Source organism: Bubalus bubalis, chromosome 9, assembly GCF_019923935.1.
Source record: "Bubalus bubalis isolate 160015118507 breed Murrah chromosome 9, NDDB_SH_1, whole genome shotgun sequence".
NCBI classification, from domain to species: Eukaryota; Metazoa; Chordata; class Mammalia; order Artiodactyla; family Bovidae; genus Bubalus; species Bubalus bubalis.
Window position 1 is genome coordinate 15872968 of NC_059165.1, and position 20111 is coordinate 15893078.

Here is a 20111-nt window from a genome sequence, read left to right on the forward strand (position 1 = left end):
TTATCATGTCACTCTGCTATGCAAAATCCTTCCAAGGACTTTTTTTGGAAGATAAGGCCCAAGTTCCTCAACATGAGTTATATGGCCCGTTGTGATCAGACATCCGACTCCCCTAACTTCTCCAACTTTCTCTTTCCTGCTCGCCTTCCCCAGCCCTCCCCCACCTCCACCCACACTTTAGGTTCTGACTGTGTTGAACTTCTTCAGTTCCTGGCCTGGGTTGCATTTTTTGGCCTCCAGGCCTTTGCTTAGGCTGCACCTTCTGCCTAAGGCTTCCCTGGTAGCCCAGCTGGTAAAGAATCATCTGCAATGCAGGAGACCCCAGTTCAATTCCTGGGTCGGGAAGATCTGCTGGAGAAGGGATAGGCTACCCACTCCAGTATTCTTGCTCTTCCCTGGTGGCTTAACTGGTAAAGAATCTTCCTGCAATGCAGGAGACCTGGGTTCGATCCCTGGGTTGGGAATATCCCCTGGAGAAGGGAATGGTTACCCACTCCAGTATTCTGGCCTGGAGAATTCCATGGACTGTATAGTCAATGGGCTGGCAAAGAGTCGGACACGCCTGAGTGACTTTCGCTTTCACTCTGCCTGACCCCCACCTCTACCAAGGAAGCCTGTTTTCCTTGGCTAACATCTGTTTATACTTTAGAATCTCAGTTTAGATCTCCCTTCTTCTGGTAGGCCCCTGTGTCTGATACCCTATGTTTATGCTCAATGCTTCTCCCATGTGCTTCCACCATACCCCTTCTTTGCTTGAGTATTTGCAGGTTTGATTGTTGGTCTTTTCCACTAGACTCTAAGTTCCGTAAGGGCAAAGTCCATTTTTATTTTGTTCTGTGTTGTATCCCCAGTGATTAGCACACAAGTACTCCCTCACAAAAGTTTGGAGACTCCATTTATAAGGTAAACACGTATATATTATGGATCAAGGTTCTCCTTCTTAGTTTTGGATGCTTCTTGCTGGTATTATTGGTGACACCATAGAAGTGAGCTGATGTTTGGTAAGTTTCTGCAGAAGAGGAGAGAGTTGATGGCATCCACAGCACTCTGGGGATGCCGTTTCTTTGACCTTGAGCTTTACTGTTGTCCTGGCACTCAGGTGTGAGTATATCCACCTTATAGTGGGGCTGAGAAGGAAGTTACTTGAGTAACATAAGGTGCAGGATTTGTCCTTCATTTTCTATAGGGAAGCAAAATGCTTTGAACATACTCAGACATTCTCCTGTATTTGTGGAGAGAAGTCTGACGTTTTCCAGAGGATTAAGAGTTGGTGTTTGATAAAGAATAAAGTGCCATATATTGTGCTTCTTAAGGGGATTGTTCATTTTTGTTATCTTTTGGGGCCTGTGGCAAAATAAATGCAGAAGGAGGGAAACCCGGGGCTCCATTGGCTCCCAGAGCAGAGTTGAAGCTACTGTGAAATGCTGACTCTTGAGCTCCAGGGCCCCTCACTTACATGAGCTTTACCAACGTGTTTACTAGGTTCTTGTAAAATTCACATTTTAACTACAATAAGTTCATTGATTCAGACCACTCTTTCCACTCCCACTTCTGCTGATGCCACATGCCCCTGGAGTGGCCATGGACATCTTCAGAACCAGGTAAAATAAAGTTGAGTGGGGGATATATTAAAACTCAACATTCAGAAAACTAAGATCATGGCATCTGGTCCCATTAGTTCATGGCAAATAGATGGGGAAACAAAGGAAACAGTGAGAGACTATTTTGGGGGGCTCTAAAATCACTGCAGATGGTGACTGCAGCCATGAAATTAAAAGGCACTTGCTCCTTGGAAGAAAAGTTATGATCAACCTAGACAGCATATTAAAAGGCAGAGACATTACTTTGCCAATAAAGGTCCATCTACTCAAAGCTATGGTTTTTCCAGTAGTCATGTATGGATGTGAGAGTTTGACTATAAAGAAAGCTGAACACTGAAGAATTGGTGCTTTTGAAGTGTGGTGTTGGAGAAGACTCTTGAGAATCCCTTGGACTGCAAGGAGATCCAACCAGTACATCCTAAAGGAATCAGTCCTGAATATTCATTGGAAGGACTGATGCTGAAGCGGAAACTCCAATACTTTGGTCACCTGACGTGAAGAACTGACTCATTGGAAAAGACCCTGATGCTGGGAAAGGTTGAGGGTGGGAGGAGAAGGGGACAACAGAGGATGAGATGGTTGGATGGCATCACTGACTCGATGGACATGAGTTTGAGCAAGCTCTGGGAGTTGGTGGTGGACAGAGAGGCCTGGCCTTCTGCGGTTCATGGGGTCACAAAGAGTTGGACACGACTGAGTGACTGAACTGAACTGAGCTGAACGGGGGGATATGTTGGGGTCAGAGGGTGATGTGTATGTTGTTCACAGTCACTTCTGTTTGGAGTTAAGTTGCTGCTATCCCGAGGTAGCAATGGCTTTCAGGAATATTCCTCCAATACTGAGCCTGCTCATCAGGACAGGGCATCAGCAACAAATTCAAGCTGTATAGGCTTTCAGTTCAGTTCAGTCGCTCAGTCGTGTCCAACTCTTTGCAACCCCACAGACTGCAGCATGCCAGGCTTCTGTGTCCATCACCAACTCCCAGAGCTTGCTCAAACTCATGTCCATCGAGTCGATGATGCCATCCAACCATCTCGTCCTGTCGTCCCCTTCTCCTCCTGCCTTCAATCTTTCCCAGCATCAGGGCCCTACTAAATGTGATTCACCTTCTCATAAGGCATAGTTTTCAGGCCATCTAGTGTCTACAAACCTCTGAACACCCCAACTTGGGGTGCCCAGTGAAGAATCCTAGCAGAGGATCCTTTGAATCCCTACTTGATTGCATTACATTCTGTTCTACGTGGTTCTACCCTGTCAATGCCAATACAGAAGACCCATTCTAGGAAAACTTTTGGCTTGATCTTGCCCTGTTATTTGAATTACAAGTTAGAGCATTTTTGCTTACAAGGAAAAAAATGTGTCAACTTTTTTTTTTTTTTTCTATTTGCTGTATGTCGTCATTGTTTTTGCTGCTAAATGTGTAAAGTAAAATGTGGATCTGGCTTGGCTCTTAATCTGTGTGAAGTTCTAACTTAACTTTTTCTACAACCACTTACTTGGTTCATTACGAAGAGTGACTCTGTGAGCCTCCTCGTGTGTTTGTTGTTGTGGTTATTTTTTAAAAACATTTTTCCTGGTAACAGCTATTGTAATACTATAAAAGCATTAATAACCACTTAGTGTAAAAGACAAAATTTTTCATAATTCTGCTAGTCTGCTGTAAATTCTTACTTTTTTGTGTACTGTATGTGTATTTTAACTTATTTTAAGACTTTTTTTGACACAGGTGGGATCACATTCATATAGCTTTGCAATTTGCTTTATTTACCTAACAAAGTATCTTGGATTTCTTTCTGTGTTCTTTTTAAGGGCTAGATAGCACTTTTTTGTTGGTGGTGATATTAATTTAGTTAATCACTTCCTTTTGATTGGGTAGTTTTCATTTTTTCTATAAGAAACAGTGCTATAATGAGCATCCTTATTCATATATCTTTCCATATTTTGGAAGTTTTTTTCCTCCTGTAATATGAGTATCTAGTAGTAGAATTGGAGAAGACAATGGCACCCCACTCCAGTACTCTTGCCTGGAAAATCCCATGGGCGGAGGAGCCTGGTAGGCTGCAGTCCATGGGGTTGCTAAGAGTCAGACATGACTGAGCGACTTCACTTTCACTTTTCACTTTCATGCATTGGAGAAGGAAATGGCAACCCACTCCAGTGTTCTTGCCTGGAGAATCCCAGGGACAGGGGAGCCTGGTGGGCTGCCGTCTATGGGGTTGCACAGAGTTGGACACAACTGAAGCGACTTAGCAGTAGCAGCAGCAGTAGAATTCCAGGGTCAAAGGCTATATACACTTTAAAATGTTAATAGATGTTTCCAAATTACCCTTTAAATTATTATACCAATTTGTAGACTCCCCAATAATGTAAGAGTATGCAGTTCTCTACATAGTACAGAACATGAATAGTTTGTTTTTATTTTTCCTGATTTTCCTGCCCAATATCAGGTTCTCCATTTGACATTTATATCTACAAAAGTTAGAGATAGTTTAATTTTATGGGAAACTAATTCATATTTTTGCAGTGCTTTTAAATTTAGCACCAGGATAAAATTATGTTGGATGTTTTTCATGGAAACTGTTATATTCTTTTAGATGGTTAACTCTTTCTTGCTCATAATTCTGATACATATTGAGTAAGATGAATCAGTATTTTAAATACATAGAAGTTAGACTTGGTATAAATATTGGGACTGTTAGAAAATTAAAACCTCTGCATTAGAAGTCACAGTCTGACACTTCACTTGGCTGTCTCTGCCCCAGAGACATTTCCCTCATAGTTTAAGAACTAGTTGCTAATGCTTATAAATGGTTTCATGTAAAACCAGATTTCTGTTTTTTTTTGGAAAATAAAACTTTGGACAATAATGGATTATATGCATGTAAATAATGGACTGGAACTGCATAGTTGCTATTCTTTTTAGACAAGTAAGTTGTCTCCAATTTTCCACAGTTTCCACCATTCTTTAATATATTACACCAGACCTATTTCACCATATAGGAATAACATGCAGATTTGTGGACAAATAAAAATATAAAGTATGTATGGAAAGAAATTCCCTTTTTCACTAATAAATTAATCAAGACATCATAAAATTCCCTGCTTTATTGGGTTTTCTGGTACATTCATCACCTTAGAAAGGTGTTAAGAGATAGAAGCAATAAACATCTCAAAGAGATTTTTTTCCCCAACTTCTCCCAGGAAACCACTCCACTGGCTGGTGAAAAAGAAGATGACCAGAAAGTTTATGATTCCTGGAGTTCCGCTATCTTACGCTGCAATTTCTTTAGGTCTTTCTGTACTTTATATTTTTCTAAATCCATCTTTGTTTTCTGTATTCGTTGGAGGGAGTTGAGAGAGTCATGAATTGATTTAAATCCTGGAAGAGGATATGAAAATAGGTATATTGAAGCTAAACAAAGCATTGGATCTTTAAAAAAAATTTTAACAAAAGTTACTAGTCAGCAGTCCTGCCATAATCGATCATTGTTTAATTCAAAGCATATTAAATTCCATTAAGACCAGTCTAAAAATGGTCTAAAAATGTATAATAATCTTTTTTGTTATAATGTCATCAGAATGCATTTGCAACTGTGTTTCAACTAGTATCTGGCTTCATTGCAAAATTTCAATTCTTGTCCTTCCCCTCCATCCCCATAGATTGCATAATGAAATAATTCTATATTTCAAGAGAGAAATTGAAAATATTTTTTCTGTCCACTTGGACAAGAAATTTGGATGATCTCTTTTTTTATTCTTGTTACAAAATTGAAGGTAAAGGCCACAGATGAGATTTTAAACCTCTGAAAGCAACCTGTTTGAAGGACTTAAGGAATGGTCCCTTGCCAGCTGCTCCCCACGCCTGCCCCCAGCACTTTGTGTCTCTGTTATACCACAGTCCAGCACTCAGGACCACAGCCTACCAGATCTCAAGCTTCTTAGGGTACAGCCCATTGCTTATTCACTGGAGGCTTTTGCATAGTCATTTCTCAACACATTTTTGTTAAAGGCATAAAAGCAAACCATTAATTGGGAGTCCCCATTTGTTACGCTCTGACAGTAGAACACAGAAACATATAGATTACAAATTACTCTTCAGTTCATACTGGGATTGTACTAACAGAATGAGTAAATTCCATCTTTAATAGGTAAATAGCAAGCACAGCCCTAAAAGTTGGGTCAGTTAAATTGGGGTTGTCTCTCATACCGGAACCTTCTGATTCCTGGTAATTCTCAAAATTGTGGCTCGAGGCAGATGACTGCTCGGCTGCACCTGTCCCCCCATCCTTCCTTTTGACAAATTAGATGAGCCTTTCGAATTAATCCTCTTTGATGTTAGCTCAGCTTGACACTGCTGCCATTAGCCTCCTTAAGAAGAAAAGCAGTCATTATACTGGACTCTGCTCACTCATTTCTCTCTCTCTCGACTTCTAAAGGTCAGGTCTCCAGTTTGACAACCGTCCAGGCTCATTACCTGCAGTTCAATGAGGGACATCTGACCTAGACTCTTAATTTCATGATATAACCACAAGTCAGGTCTTGATGATCTCTGAGGATTTTCCAGGTCTGACAATTTTATGATTCTATGATCTTAGAGACTAAACAATAAATCTCACAGCAATGGCAACTTGTGACCCTGCAACCTGTGAATGAGAAACTAAATTTGTATATTTACCTTCCCTCCGGTGATATGATGACATTCTATGGGTTATTTAGGAAAGTCGGATGAAATACAAAGGATGTCTCTTGACTAATGACAAGATTGCTCCCTGGCCATTAGCTCAAAGTAGAAAACCCTGAAGGACTGGATAAGAAAGGACTGATGTTCCTGACTCAGTTCAAGTACCTGCTCACCTGATTGGTATTCATCCTGCATTTTCTCTAATTCATCCCAGATCTGCTTTTCCAGTTGGCTCATCTTCTTGGATAGTTTATTTTCTGTATGCTTTATTTTGTTTAGATCTGCTTCATACTTCTCTGTGTTAGTGAAATTCTCTAACTTGCTTGAAAGCTTCAGTAATTTTTCTTCCATGTTTTTTTCAGACATATCCTACAAAAGAGGTCATGTGATAAAACTTCTGAAAACCTTTGTGGATTTGAATTTCATCTTAGAAAATGCATTTTAACAAACAAGTTTGCTTTCCTGTGATAAACATGAGTTTCTAAACCAGGTTCCCTTGGATCTAAAGCTATTCACAGTGAAGTGAAGTCGCTCAGTCGTGTCCGACTCTTTGCAACCCCATGGCCTGTAGCCCACCAGACTCCTCTGTCCATGGGATTTTCCAGGCAATAGTCCTGAAGTGGATTGCCATTCCCTTCTCCAGGGGATCCTCCCAACCCAGGACTCAAACCTGGGTCCTCCCACATTGTAGACAGACGCTTTACCATCTGAGCTACCAGGGAAGCTATTCACAAGTGTAAGTTAATTCCTTTATTTGACCTTGTTCATTTGTAGTTTTTGAAATTCTACATGCTATGGGAGAAGAGAAAGGGCTGTGGTCCTTATGAAATCCCTGGAGGATTTGGAATTTTAGCATTTAAAGAAGTGTTGCCAAGAAAGGCATTTTATGTCCTGCTTAACTTGAGCTCCTGAGACATTCTCCTAAGTATTAGAGGTTCTTATTCCCTGAGCTTCCTACCTCTATGTGGACAGGCTTCAGGCAGGATAGTGATTCTCCATCTCTGCTTTCTATTAGAATCACCTAGCCCATTATCCACCCCCGCCCCCAACCCCACCCTACCCCTACACACAATTCTGATTTAATGGGGCTGAGTTGAACCCAGGAGTTGATGGCATTTACAAGCTCCCCAGGTGATTCTAACATGCAGCAGGGTGGGGCTGCAGAGGCAGCCTGAGACAACGAGCTTCTTTGCTCCTCCTCACTTCCCTGCAGGGAAGGGAGAAACGCGGGTGGGTTCCAGCCTCTCTTCCTTGTGATAGGCGCCTTTTGCCCGCAGATGACTGTGTTCTCACCTAGTGCCGTCTAGAACTGGTGGAGGAGTCTTGCCTAAACCCGGAGCCGAACCAGCGGGCCCGGTTGGCTGCAGGTCGGACCGCACGTCCTTCAACAGCCGTATCAGTGATAAATCTGTAACGTTGACCTCCCTCTCTGGGACTCCTGCCTCCATCCATGCCAACAAGCTCAGGTTGAGTAATAGGAGCGTCCTTTCCCGGGCTGCCGAAAGCCGCTTTCCTGAAGTTCCAGAATCATCTTATTTGAGTCACCTGCAAGGTTGGCCGTGCTGCTCTCCCGTCAGGGCTCAGGAGCGTGGCCGGCATTGCTGGTTGGAGAAGCGAGCCGGCGATAGATTTCCTGTATGTGCCTGTCGCCTCACCCGGAAGCCTGGGGGTGTCTCTACAAGGTCTGCCCTGGAGAAGGAGTTTTGAAAACCTCCTCTGATCTACCAGTGGATCTCCAGAGAGGTAAAAACGACTTGTTTAAGGCAGTTTTCAGGTTTTATTGTATCTGAGCATCACCCAAGAAGCTTATCCCGGAGCAGATGCCCAAGGGAGGCTCTGGAGGGTCTGTCTGATGCTTCAGCTCTGGGTTGGGGCCAGGAATCTGTGCTTTAAAAAGCCCTCTTTGTGTTATTCTGGTACAGGGAGAGATACCAGGAGGCGTGGGAGTGCACAGACTTGAGGAGTAGCAGACAGGACCAGAAGGCAGGCCTCTGGATTCCTATTCCAGTGCTAAAAAGTCAGTTACTGAGGCACTGAAGGTAACTGTGAGGTTTCAAGTGTGGCTCTCGAGACCCAGACTCACCGCTCACATCTAGACAGGGGATAACAGAGCCCTTACCAGCTTCTCCTGCAGGAGGGCCAGACACTGGTTTGCACGGCTGAGCTGCTCTTGTTCGTATTTGATGAGCTGGTTTTCTGTCCGTTTTTGATGGTTATCCATTTCCTCATATAGAGTCAATGAAAGGGAATTAAATCTAGGGGGGAAAGTAGTTTGTTCTATTTTAATAAGTAAATTTATGCATAAAACAGACATTTATTGAAAACTCTGCCATTTTTTTTTTTTTTTGATGATGAGGGTCCATGTGCCCAGCAAACACTTAGGGGTGATGGGGGGTGGGTAAGGGAGCACACACTGGGTCCCTGCCGACAGCACCCGTTTGCACAGCCTGAAACACACGTCCACACACACAAAGGCCTGTGCCATCTGTGTGTGCCATCGCCTGTCAGTGCCCAGGCTGTAGTGTGTGTGTGTACGCAGAAGAATTACTTCAACAAGTCACTTGGCATGGTATTAGTCTATGGTAGAGGTTAGCAAACCACCTTTTCTCTAGAAGTTACATAGTAAATATTTTAGGCTTTTCAGGCCATGTAGTCTCCCTTGCAACCATTTGCCCGCCCAGTGGGAAAGCAGCCCCACATGATACAAATTATAGGCTTTTTTTTTTTTAATAAATGATGAGGAAATGAGGTGGCTATCATCTAATGACACTTTATGTACACTGAAATTTAACTTTCATGTGATGTCATGAAGTATACCTTTTCCTTTAAAAAATGATTAGAAAGTGTAAAAGCCATTCTTAGCTATGGGAAGTCTGGCGAAGAGCAGTAGTTGGCCAAATCTTTTCTCTGCTAGGGTAACTGTGAAGCTGAGGAGGTGCTGGGCAAGAGAGGACAGTCAGAGGGAGAAATGGGGAAGGGAGAAAGGAGAGAGACCAAATGGACTTTGGGAAGCAGAGTGTCCAAGGGAGATGCTCCTCGGTGATCATCTCTGCTTCTGGCAAACCTTCAGTGAAGTCCCCACGTGTCACCAGTGGATCTCTGAGTGGATTCTTTATTCTTTGCGGGGGTGGGGGGTGGATTTAGAGAGATGCTGAGTTACTCAAGTGGGGCAAAATCAGAAAAATCAAGAAGTGTGCAGGAAGGAACTGCTCACATCAAGTCAATGCACAATAGGACTGTTAAATAACAGAATGAAGGATTTAAACAGAAGTAGATGTCATTGTTGCTGTTCAGTCCCTAAGTCATGTCCGACTCTTTGCAACCCCATGGACTATAGCACACCAGGATTCATTGTCCTTCACTATCTCCCAAAATTTGCTAAAATTAAAAGGACTGGAATCATGTAGCATTAGTTTGAAAATTCATTGCAGAGTAGCTGAGAGTGTGAGAGGGGAGTCCTCATCTGAAATGATTGATAAGAGGGGTGATAGGGCCTGGGGAGTGGTTTCTAAAGGTGTTTTCTGCTTGTGATTTGCTCATGATAAGATGTCACATTCGAATTCTGTTTAGGCTAAATATTAGATCGCAGGAAAAGGGCATGTCATTTGTTATTGAAAATATTCAGACTACCTTAAACTGTGGGGTTGGAGAAGGCAATGGCACCCCACTCCCGTACTCTTGCCTGGAAAATCCCATGGACGGAGGAGCCTGGTGGGCTGCCGTCTATGGGGTCGCACAGAGTTGAACACGACTGACGTGACTTAGCAGCAGCAGTAGCAAACTGTGGGGTTGCTTGAAATAATAGTTACTCTAATGGTTTCAGGAAAAGTTACATGCAGCTAATTTGGTGTGTGACATTTATCACTGGAAATTGCCTAAGGCGTGCTAGACAGTACCAAATTGCATGCTGCTTTAGCTCTCCTGAAAAAGTGTTTGGACTGTCAGTTGGAAAAGATGATAGTGAGGTCATTTCCATTTTTATGTAGACTTGGGGTCAGTTAGCAATGTCTGGAGATGTTTTGGGTTGTCACGAATGGGAGGTGCTACTGAGCCATGGTGGGTAAACATCCTACCGTGAACAGGACAGCCTCGTAACAAAGACTTATCCTGCCAAATGCTAATAGTGCCAAGGTTGAGAAACAGATTTGGATGATGAAATCCAGAAATGGAAAAGGGAGTTACTTTTTCAGTACTTGTATTTGTTGTAGTGTAATAGCTAAATTCTGGTCTCCATCTTTCTGAATTAATACTTTTTGATACAGAGAGGAATATTTTTCACAAAGAAAGTGTCAGCATAGAAACTTATCCTTGATGTGGGTAAGTTTCTCAATAGTGAAGAAGATGAAGTTGATTATTCATCCTGTTCTTAGTTTAAGCTTGCTTTTTAAACACTTATGCTGCTGGCTAATGACAGATGTTGGATCTCAGATAAATTAGCCCCCCCCCAGTGGATAGGTGGACAATATCTGTTTAGCCAACTGCTGCCTCTGTCTAGAACACTCTTCCTGAGAATGTACAATGGCTCCTGCCCTAATTTCATTTATATTTATATTCAAGCACAACCTTATCACAGAAAATTTTCTTGATGCTCCCTATTCCTTTACCCTTCTTTATTTTTCTTCAAAATGCTCATCATCACATGATACATAATATGTAGGTCTTCTCCACTAGAAAGTGAAGGCAAGGATTTTGCTTTGTTCATGGCTGTGAACCATGCCTGGAATATAGAAATGCTCAGTTAAGCAGAGGCTGAATAAATGATTTATTCTTTCTCATTGAATACCTTTTATTAGGGCTGTTAACAAATAGCAAATCATAGACACATCAAGCTATTTAGAGACCTAATCTTTGATTTTCATCTTCCCTTCTCTCGTGAAAGGATTAATTGTGATGGTTAAGTGGGAGAGTAAATCCCCAGATAACTAAGATAGCTTTACCATCAAGAATCCGCCCTTCAGTTTTCACCTTCAGTGTGTAAATAGAACATTTACTCTCATCAGTAATAAAATATTAAAATCCCTCTGACAATCAAGGACCATTAAATGTACCCAGGTAATATCTCTGGAAGGACATGGCAGTAATTGAAATTCTGAAATTAAAATAAACCATAAAGAATGAATTACTTTTTATGATCTTCTTATCACAAGGTTTTGCCTGTAACTGGAAACTCACTTTCCTGGTAACAGTCAGAGGTCAGATCCTGTCTATTGTTAGCTTATTAAAATAGAAAGGCATTATTTAAAAGCATTCTCCTTGAAAGGTAAAAAGGATAAAAATAGTGGTTTATATAAATGTTTTCGTTTCTTTTGACTTTTCTGTAACATAATGGACATGATTTGCCATATAAGAATTATTGTTCTGTTAATTATAGAACATACATGTATAATCTCAATAGGATGAATTTATCTTAGATGACACATTTTAGTTCTCAAATTCTCTACATCACCGGTTATGGGAGTATCTTGATCAGATGTAGTTACGTACGTGAGGAGGTAGATAGACAGATGGAGTGATAGGTAACTCTTTCTTTCCTTTTCCTTAAATCATAAATCAGACTTTTAAATTATGGCCAGAGACCTCACTAGCACAAACATGAGATAAAGCCTGATTTTGAACATTTTTTCACACTGATAGAATCAGGTTAAAATGCACACCAAAGGCAATTATAGGGGAGAAAGTCACAGAAGAGTAAAAGAAAATTTAATGGGGCTCTGTAGACACCACGAGAGCCCAGTGTAGAGAGGGGTGGGTGTGTGTGCGTGCACGTGCACAGGCGTGCTCCCTCACATCTGAGTCTTGGTGACCCCATGAAGTGTAGCCTGCTAGGCTCCTCTGTCCATGGGTTTATCCTGGCAAGAATACTGGAGTAGGCTGCCATTTCCTCCTCCAAGGGATTTCCCAACCCAGGGATCGAAACTTCATCTCCTGTGTCTCCAGTGTTGGCAGGCGGATTCTTAACCACTGAACCACCTGGGAAACCCATGGCTGTGGTGAGAGGGAATGGTGAGGGCAGAGAGTGGGGCTTGGAACAAGTATCCCAGTGACCTCCCTGCAGATGACATACCTAAGTGAGGACATAGCCCCATCCTGGGCTGGTTTTACCAGCTCTCTCATGTCTCAAACCCAGTGGTCTTGCATCCAACAATCTGTTGAATGAACTTTTTTAGAAGACATAAATATTATGAATTCTTGAAAGCTGTTACTATTACCAGGCTTTTGAGAATTCAGATGGTGGCTTTAACTAACTACACGAGAATATAGAAAGATTTAGTGCCATTTGATGGGTTATAAACACAGAAGAAGTTTTCATTTTTTGTATCTGAATAAGTCTTTAGATTAGGTACTATTGTTTCTTTAGAGATTGAGTCTAAGTTTTATGTCACAAACAAGAAATTTCAAGAAACATTTTTCTGAACTAAATTTATACCAATAGTGAGTGAGTGAAAGTTGCTTAGTTATGTCCAACTCTTTGTGACCCCATGGACTATACAGTCCATGGAATTCTTCAGGCCAGAACACTAGAGGGGTAGCCTTCCCCTTCTCCAGGGGATTTTCCCAACCCAGGGACTGAACCCAGGTCTTCTGCATGGCAGGTGGATTCTTTACCAGCTGAGCCACAGGGGAAGCCCTTTATAGCAATAACCTCAAATGAATTTTTTCTCAGTGTTCTATGGTTTTTAATGAGTGACAGTAGTTAAAAAGAAATTTCAACTTCACTCTGATAAAGACTTTTGTTTACTGTTCGTTACAAATTATACTTGAGTTCAAATTCCAGTATCTTCATAGCCTCAGACCATCAGTTTTGAGCACCTGATCATTCCCTTTTCTAAATTTCAGTAGCACAGCTCAGTTCAGTTCAGTCGCTCAGTCACATATGACTCTCTGAGACCCCATGGACTGCAACATGCCAGGCCTCCCTGTCCATCACCAGCTCCTGGAGCTTGCTCAAACTCACGTCCATTGAGTCAGTGATGCCATCCAACCATCTCATCCTCTGTCATCCCCTTCTCCTCCTGCCTTCAATCTTTGCCAGCATCAGGCTCTTTTCTAATTAGTTGGTTCTTTGAATCAGGTGACCAAAGTATTAGAGTTTTAGCTTCAACATCGGTCCTTCCATGAATATTTAGGACTGATTTCCTTTAAGATTGAATGGTTTGATCTCCTTGCAGTCCAAGGGACTCTCAAGAGTCTTCTCCAACACCACAGTTCAAAAGCATCAATTCTTCTGTGCTCAGCTTTCTTTATAGTCTAACTCTCACATCTATACATGACTACTAGGAAAACCATAGCTTTGACTAGATGGTCCTTTGTTGGCAAAGTAATGTCTCTGCTTTTTAATATGCTGTCTAGGTTGGTCATAGCACAGTTAGTTTACTATAATATGTGAAATTATGAGATGGAAGCATCACAGATTGACACAAATAGCCTGAGATTTGGAGTCAGACACTTTCTTACTGTGTGACTTTGGGCAAATTATTTAATTTCCATGATTATGAGTTACCTTGTGTTTGAAATGAAGATAAGACTCAGCTGGCAGAGCTGAGTGCACATGAGCTGCATGAGCATTTAGCGATTGGTGGAGGGTGGTGGTGGTGGTGGTTTAGTCACTAAGTTGTGTCCAACTCTTTATGACCCCATGGATTGTAGCCCGCCAGGCTGCTCTGTCCATGGGATTTTCCAGGCAAGAATACTGGAGTGGGTTGCCATTTCCTTCTCCAGGGGATCTTCCCAACTTGGGGATTGAAGCGACATCTCCTTCTTGCCAGGCAGATTCTTTACCATGTGAACCACCTGGGAAGCCCTTAGTGATTGGTAGGCATTTATAAGTGACAATGACTATTTATTATTTCCCTACTGATATATTTCATTTAATATCTCAACTTTCACTTTACCCGTTAATGAGCTTTTCACTTATTTATGTGTTTTCTCCCCTACTGTCTATGGTCATGTATCTGTGGATTTTCCAAAACACAACTTAAGTATTATAGATACTCAACACATTCCTTCGTTCATTGGTTTCTATTTGTACCTAAATGTGCTGGGTACTGAGGATACGTAGACGAATGAGACAGGTCCTTGCTCTGATTTGTTTTCTACCGTAACAGCACCTCAAAGCTGTGTAGTAAGACTTGACTCTACACATTTGCTTCATTGGCCAAATGCTTTTTCTTATAATTCACTATCAACTGAACAGCAGCAGCAGCAAGAGCTATCGAGGAGTGCTGCCTCTTCTAGCCCCTTGTTGAAAGGCAGCCATAGTTCACGATGCCTGAGACTTGCTCTATAAGCATTCGGTTGTTGGCTGAGGACATTACTTAGCTGACCATCTGACTAGGGCCCTTCTGGAAAGAGGAGGCTCCGTGCAGAGGTCCAGATGACACAGCCTGTGCGTCTCCTTTGTCAGATCAAATGATCACTTCTGTGCCAAAGCACGGAACTCACTAGAAAACTCCCAGACAATATTGTGGCTTTTAAGTTCAATATATTAATAAAATATGTTCTGTCTACCATCAAACTTGAATTTGTTAAAATTTCTAAATGCGAAAAATTGCCAATTAAACTTCCCCTTTAATGTGACTAAAAGCTTTTAGTCTCTTTGTTCAGAAACAGTTTTCTTTTTTCTTAAAAAAGTAAAGCAAGTACTATACTTGACCCACTTTGCTTTGAGAAGTGCTCTGATTGAAAAAAAAAAAAGCCCTACCCACCTCACTTTCTCTTGGAACAGAATACTTTGTAATATATAGCCCAAGGGGTTAATATCCCTAATGTGAAGGAATCCTACCAGTAGATAAGAAAGTGTTGAAAATAAATGGTAAAAAATGGGCAATTCACAGAAATTCAAAGGGTGAAGGGAATGCAAATGAAAGAAAGAGATGCTATTTTTCACCCTTTAATTGGAAAATATTAAAAAGAATACTCAGTGTGAATAAGAATACACAGAAAGTCCTTCCCAGGCATTGCTGGTATGAGTAAATTGCTACATTTTTAGAAATAAATTTATAAAAATTAATATAAACTCTGACCTAGGAATTTTGCCTATAGAAATAAAAGTACCTATATCTAAGGAAATTTAAGGATATACATACAATAATTTTTGTTTGTATAAACTGGAAATTTTTGTTTATATAAACTGGTAGCTATAAATTGGAAAAGATCTATTTATCAGTAAGATAGCTGATTTAATTATGGCATATCTGTAAGTTAAAATATTATGCAGCTGTGAAAAATAATGCTAGAATAATATTCACTGATTTAGAGAGATACCAACATATACTGAAAAAAAAAGTTATTAAGTAATGTGTATAGGATTTATTTTAAAAACACATGTTCTTTCGTATATAATCTATGCTAAATACATATTATATAGTATATACATAAAATCTCCCTTTTCTGTTACATATTTATATCAACAAGGGTGAAAGTGAGGAAAAATACATTCCTGGTGTTTGCACTGGTTACATTAGGTAGCCTGAATGGTGACCTCTATTTTTATCTTTACCTTATTTTATTTGTTACAATGATGCATACTACTTTTTAATTTAAAAAATAAGTGGAGAAATTTTAAATAAATGTCTTTGTGTAATTGAATTATAGACTAATAAGTATTTCCCTGGGGAAAAATCTGGCTTATAAACTAAGTACTGTAATACTAATGAAATTTTAAGGCTTCATTATTTCAAATGAGAAAGGATTCCGGTTTATAGTACTACAAAAGTATCCATATTCAAATTTAACTATTTAGATGATTCGTCTATAAGCCAATTTCCCACAGGACTGAAGGTGGAAAAAGTAGGCAACAACATCAGTGAAGCAGTCATCCCTAGATCTCAAACATTTACTTTTCCCCTCTTTTCGGTTTGTTAGTATTTTTGACCACTTTAAGCCAGTCTTCCACTCCAGATAATAAGTTCCTTTGCTCCCCCAATAAAATCCATTCTTAAACTGTACTTCTAGAAAGAGTTTACTTTTCTGTTTCTCCTATGGACACTTTATCTTAATTCTAAACTAAAGGGATTAGATCAGACATGACATAGATATTTACTGAGCACCCTCATTGTGCTAGAATTTAAGAACCTAGACAAGCGTTTTTAGAGAATGAAGAGAGTAGGTATTTTCTGTTTACCCAAGACACCTATTTCTCTTTGAGTTTTAGTGATGACCACTGGTGGTTCAGATGGTAAAGAATCTGCCTGCAATGTGGGATACCCAATTTCAAGCCATCAGTTTGGGAAGATGTTCTGGAGAAAGGAATGGCACTCTAGTATTCTTGCCTGGAGAATCCCATGGACAGAGGAGGCTGGCAGGCTACAGTCTATAGAGTTATAGAGTTGGACATGACTGAAGCAACTTAGCATACACTGTTTAGTTGTTAGCTTCAAGTCTTAGAGGTACAAGGATACACTGGTACATTTTATAGTCGGTGGCACTTAGATTTAATGAAATATGGTAGAGATGGAGGAGAATGGAGAGAGAGTATATTCATGATTATGATTTGACCAAGACATTAAACTGAAGTTGATGTGGGACAGAGTGGAGAAAGAACAAGAATAGAAGGGGCAGAGCCTCTTGATAAAGGTGAAAGAGGAGAGTGAAAAAGCTGGCTTAAAACTCAGCATTCAAAAAAGGAAGATTATGGCATTCAGTCCCATCGCTTCATGGCAAATAGATGGGGAAACAATGGAAACAGTGACAGACTTTATTTTCTTGAGCTCCAAAATCATTGCATACAGTGACTGCAGCTATGAAATTAAGACACTTGCTTCTTGGAAGAAAAGCTGTGACAAACCTAGATAGCATATTAAAAAGCAGAGACATCACTTTGCCGACAAAGGTCCGTATAGTCAAAGCTATGGTTTTTCCAGTAGTCATGTATGGATATGAGAGTTGGACCATAATGAAGGTGCTGGAGAAGACTTGAGAGTCCCTTGGACAGCTAGAATATCAAACCAGTCAATCTTAGAAGAAATTAACTCACAATATTCATTGGAAGGACTGATACTAAAGCTTCAATACTTGATCACCTAATGTGAAGAGCTGACTCACTGGAAAAGACCCTGATGGTGGCAAAGACTGAGGGCAGGAAGAGAAGGAGAAGACAGAGGACAAGATGGTTGGATGACATCACTGACTCAATGGACATGAGCTTGAGCAAACTCTGGGAGATACAGAAGGACAGGGCAGCCTGGCGTGCTGCAGTCAATGGGCTCTCAGAGTCAGACCGGACTGAGTGACTCAACCACAAGGTGGTATCATCTAAGTATCTAGAATGTCCTTTGCTGGTACTATGATGCCAGGAAATGGTGGTTATTTAAATAGGAGGAGTTGAGGACAAGGAGGCCAAGAATTTGAATGTGGAGTCTTATCTCCTTTATTGCTTTCTCCATTGCACAGGGGAAAACTCAGTGTAATGTGGGATTACAAATAGTATTCAAATAGGGATACTGAAAAGAAGCAAGCAGAGGGTCTTAGAAAAAAATCTTAAAGGAAAAGCTAATGAATCAAACTTAAAAAAATTATTTGATAACTTCATGGAATCTATGTATGTTCAATTGTGCTTTACATTGAGGCATTTTAGTGTACAATTGATAAGTTAAAATTGTACTCTTATCAGAAAGTGTCATTTCAGTTGAGATATTATGCAAATGAGGATGGCAAATTAATATGCATATTTCTTCAATTGAAATATGGTATGAATCCCTTTAGTATAAAATATTCTCTGCACATCAGTGTGTTGCTTTATTTCTTGGCCAGGTTCAAATTCCTGGAATAGGATTTTATTTAGTGCTAATGCTTTCATTAGGCAAAACCCTTTGGAATGCATTAAACAGAATTAAAAATCTTTCATTCACTTACTTGAACTCCAAAAGGTTCATTTCGTGGCGATAATCCCCCTGGACCATCTTTAAATTTGAGATTTGCTCGGAACTGGAAGCCTCTATCTTTTCTAAGAGCTGCATTACCTAATGAAAGTACAAAAGGGAGCTTTTTTGTGTGAACAAAACCACTAGCACTTACATTCATTATACTTTATTCCTAAAGGAGCCCAGAATAAAGACTTGAGCCTAAAGCATGTTTGCATTTGAAAATGATTTTTGTCAAAGGGATGATTCAACAGTTATAGCAATACCTTCAGGGAAAGAACAATGGGGGCATGTTCCATTCTGCTGTCTATAATGATCTTTTTGATCAGAAACCATCTAATGATATAACAAGAGCAAGCTATTGACATTGGTTTATCAGTTTGTTGGTTTGATTGTTGCTTTACTTTGTCTCCCAGTTACAATGTAAGCCGCTCTATCTTCTATCACCACTATATCCTCAGGACACATGAGATGACCAATGGTACAGGCTCACCACAGGCTATTGAATAAATGCTGCAATGCACGATTGGGCTCTGCAAAGAAAACACCTGAGTGGTCTAAGATCAGGCCTCAGGAATTTCTAGGTAGAATTCTGACATGAGCACAAATAAATTCCAAGTGAAATAACTTAGGACAGTTTAAACATAGGATCTGCTCACTTAGCAACTTTCAAATACGCAACTCAGTACTGTTAACTATAGTCATTATGCTGTCCATTATATTATATCACAAGGCATTTATTTTTATAAACTTTCTTGATTTGCAAAACCTTAGTAAAATAGGAATGATGCTGTGTTAGTGGCTCAGTTGTGTCCAACTCTATGCAACACCATGAACTGCAGCCCACCAGGCTCCTCTCTCCATGGGATTCTCCAGGCAAGAATACTGGAGTGGGTAGCTATTTCCTTCTCCAGGGGATCTTCCTGACCCAGGGATTGAACCTGGGTCTCCTGAACTACAGGCAGATTTTTTTACAGTCTGAGCCATCAGGAAACAGATTTATTGAGAAAGTTTATTTCTTCCATCAGAGGAGAAACACTGGGGGCATTTCTGTTGAAGTTAGGAACAAGACCAGGATGCCCTCTGTCTCTGCATTATTACTTAATATTATACCAGAGTTATTATTCAAAACACTTAGAGAAATTATGTATATGAAAATGGAAAAAGGTGAGGGAGGCCAAATTATTTTTACTTATAAATCATATGATTGTGTATCTGGAAAAACCAAAGACCAAATGAAAAATTACTATAATCAAGAAGACAATTCTTGAAGTATAAAATTAATACAGCCTTTATAATACACAACTAACAAGTAGTTAAAAGATATAATAAAACTCCCATTACAATTAACTAAAAAAAAAAAAGGATGAAGTCTCAAAATATATTTAAAATAACGACAAATCTACATGAGGAAAATTTGAAACCACTCCTGAAGGATACGAAAGCAAACCTGAAGAAATGGAAAGTACCCTATGTTCTTGGATAAAATACTCAGCATTATGACTATGTCAGTTTGAAAGTTAATTTATAAATTTTACATGATTTCAATTAAAATTGAAGCAGAGTTATCTGTCAGTTTACTTGCTGGACCTAGACAGGCTAATCTTAAAATCATTTGCAAAAGCAATTATAAGTAGGAAAAGGGAAAAAAGAAACAGTGGAGAGACTAGCCCTATCAGATATTAAAAACACTACAAGGTTTCAATAATTAAAATGATAATGAAGGCAATCCTATTTTAGAAAAAAATTCCAAAATGTATCAAGGATTTGAATATAAACAATAAATCCCTGACAGTGTTAGAAGAAAATATAAGCAATTCTTTCAAGCCTTTGTGTGAGGAAGCTCTGTGACCTCAAATCTCAGAAGCCACATACACATGTAAAAAGACTGATAAATTCAGCTATAAATAGAGACCGTGTACAAAGCAAAAGTTGAAAGAAAAACTGGAAAAATGTATTTGCAGCTCA

The 20111-nt window shown here is 40.0% G+C and overlaps 1 protein-coding gene across 1 annotated transcript in view; it reads right to left on the reverse strand.

The window, feature by feature from the left end:
- Window positions 1–4691: 4691 nt before the first annotated feature.
- FAM81B (family with sequence similarity 81 member B) overlaps window positions 4692–20111 on the reverse strand; it is a 55441-nt gene continuing 40021 nt past the window's right edge. The window contains exons 6-9 of the mRNA XM_025293991.3: window positions 18136–18242; window positions 8402–8537; window positions 6456–6651; window positions 4692–4980 (exon numbers count right to left, since the gene is read on the reverse strand). Coding sequence (XP_025149776.2) covers window positions 4847–4980; window positions 6456–6651; window positions 8402–8537; window positions 18136–18242 — 573 coding nt within the window. The 3' untranslated portion in view covers window positions 4692–4846. The remainder of the gene's footprint in view (window positions 4981–6455; window positions 6652–8401; window positions 8538–18135; window positions 18243–20111) is intronic.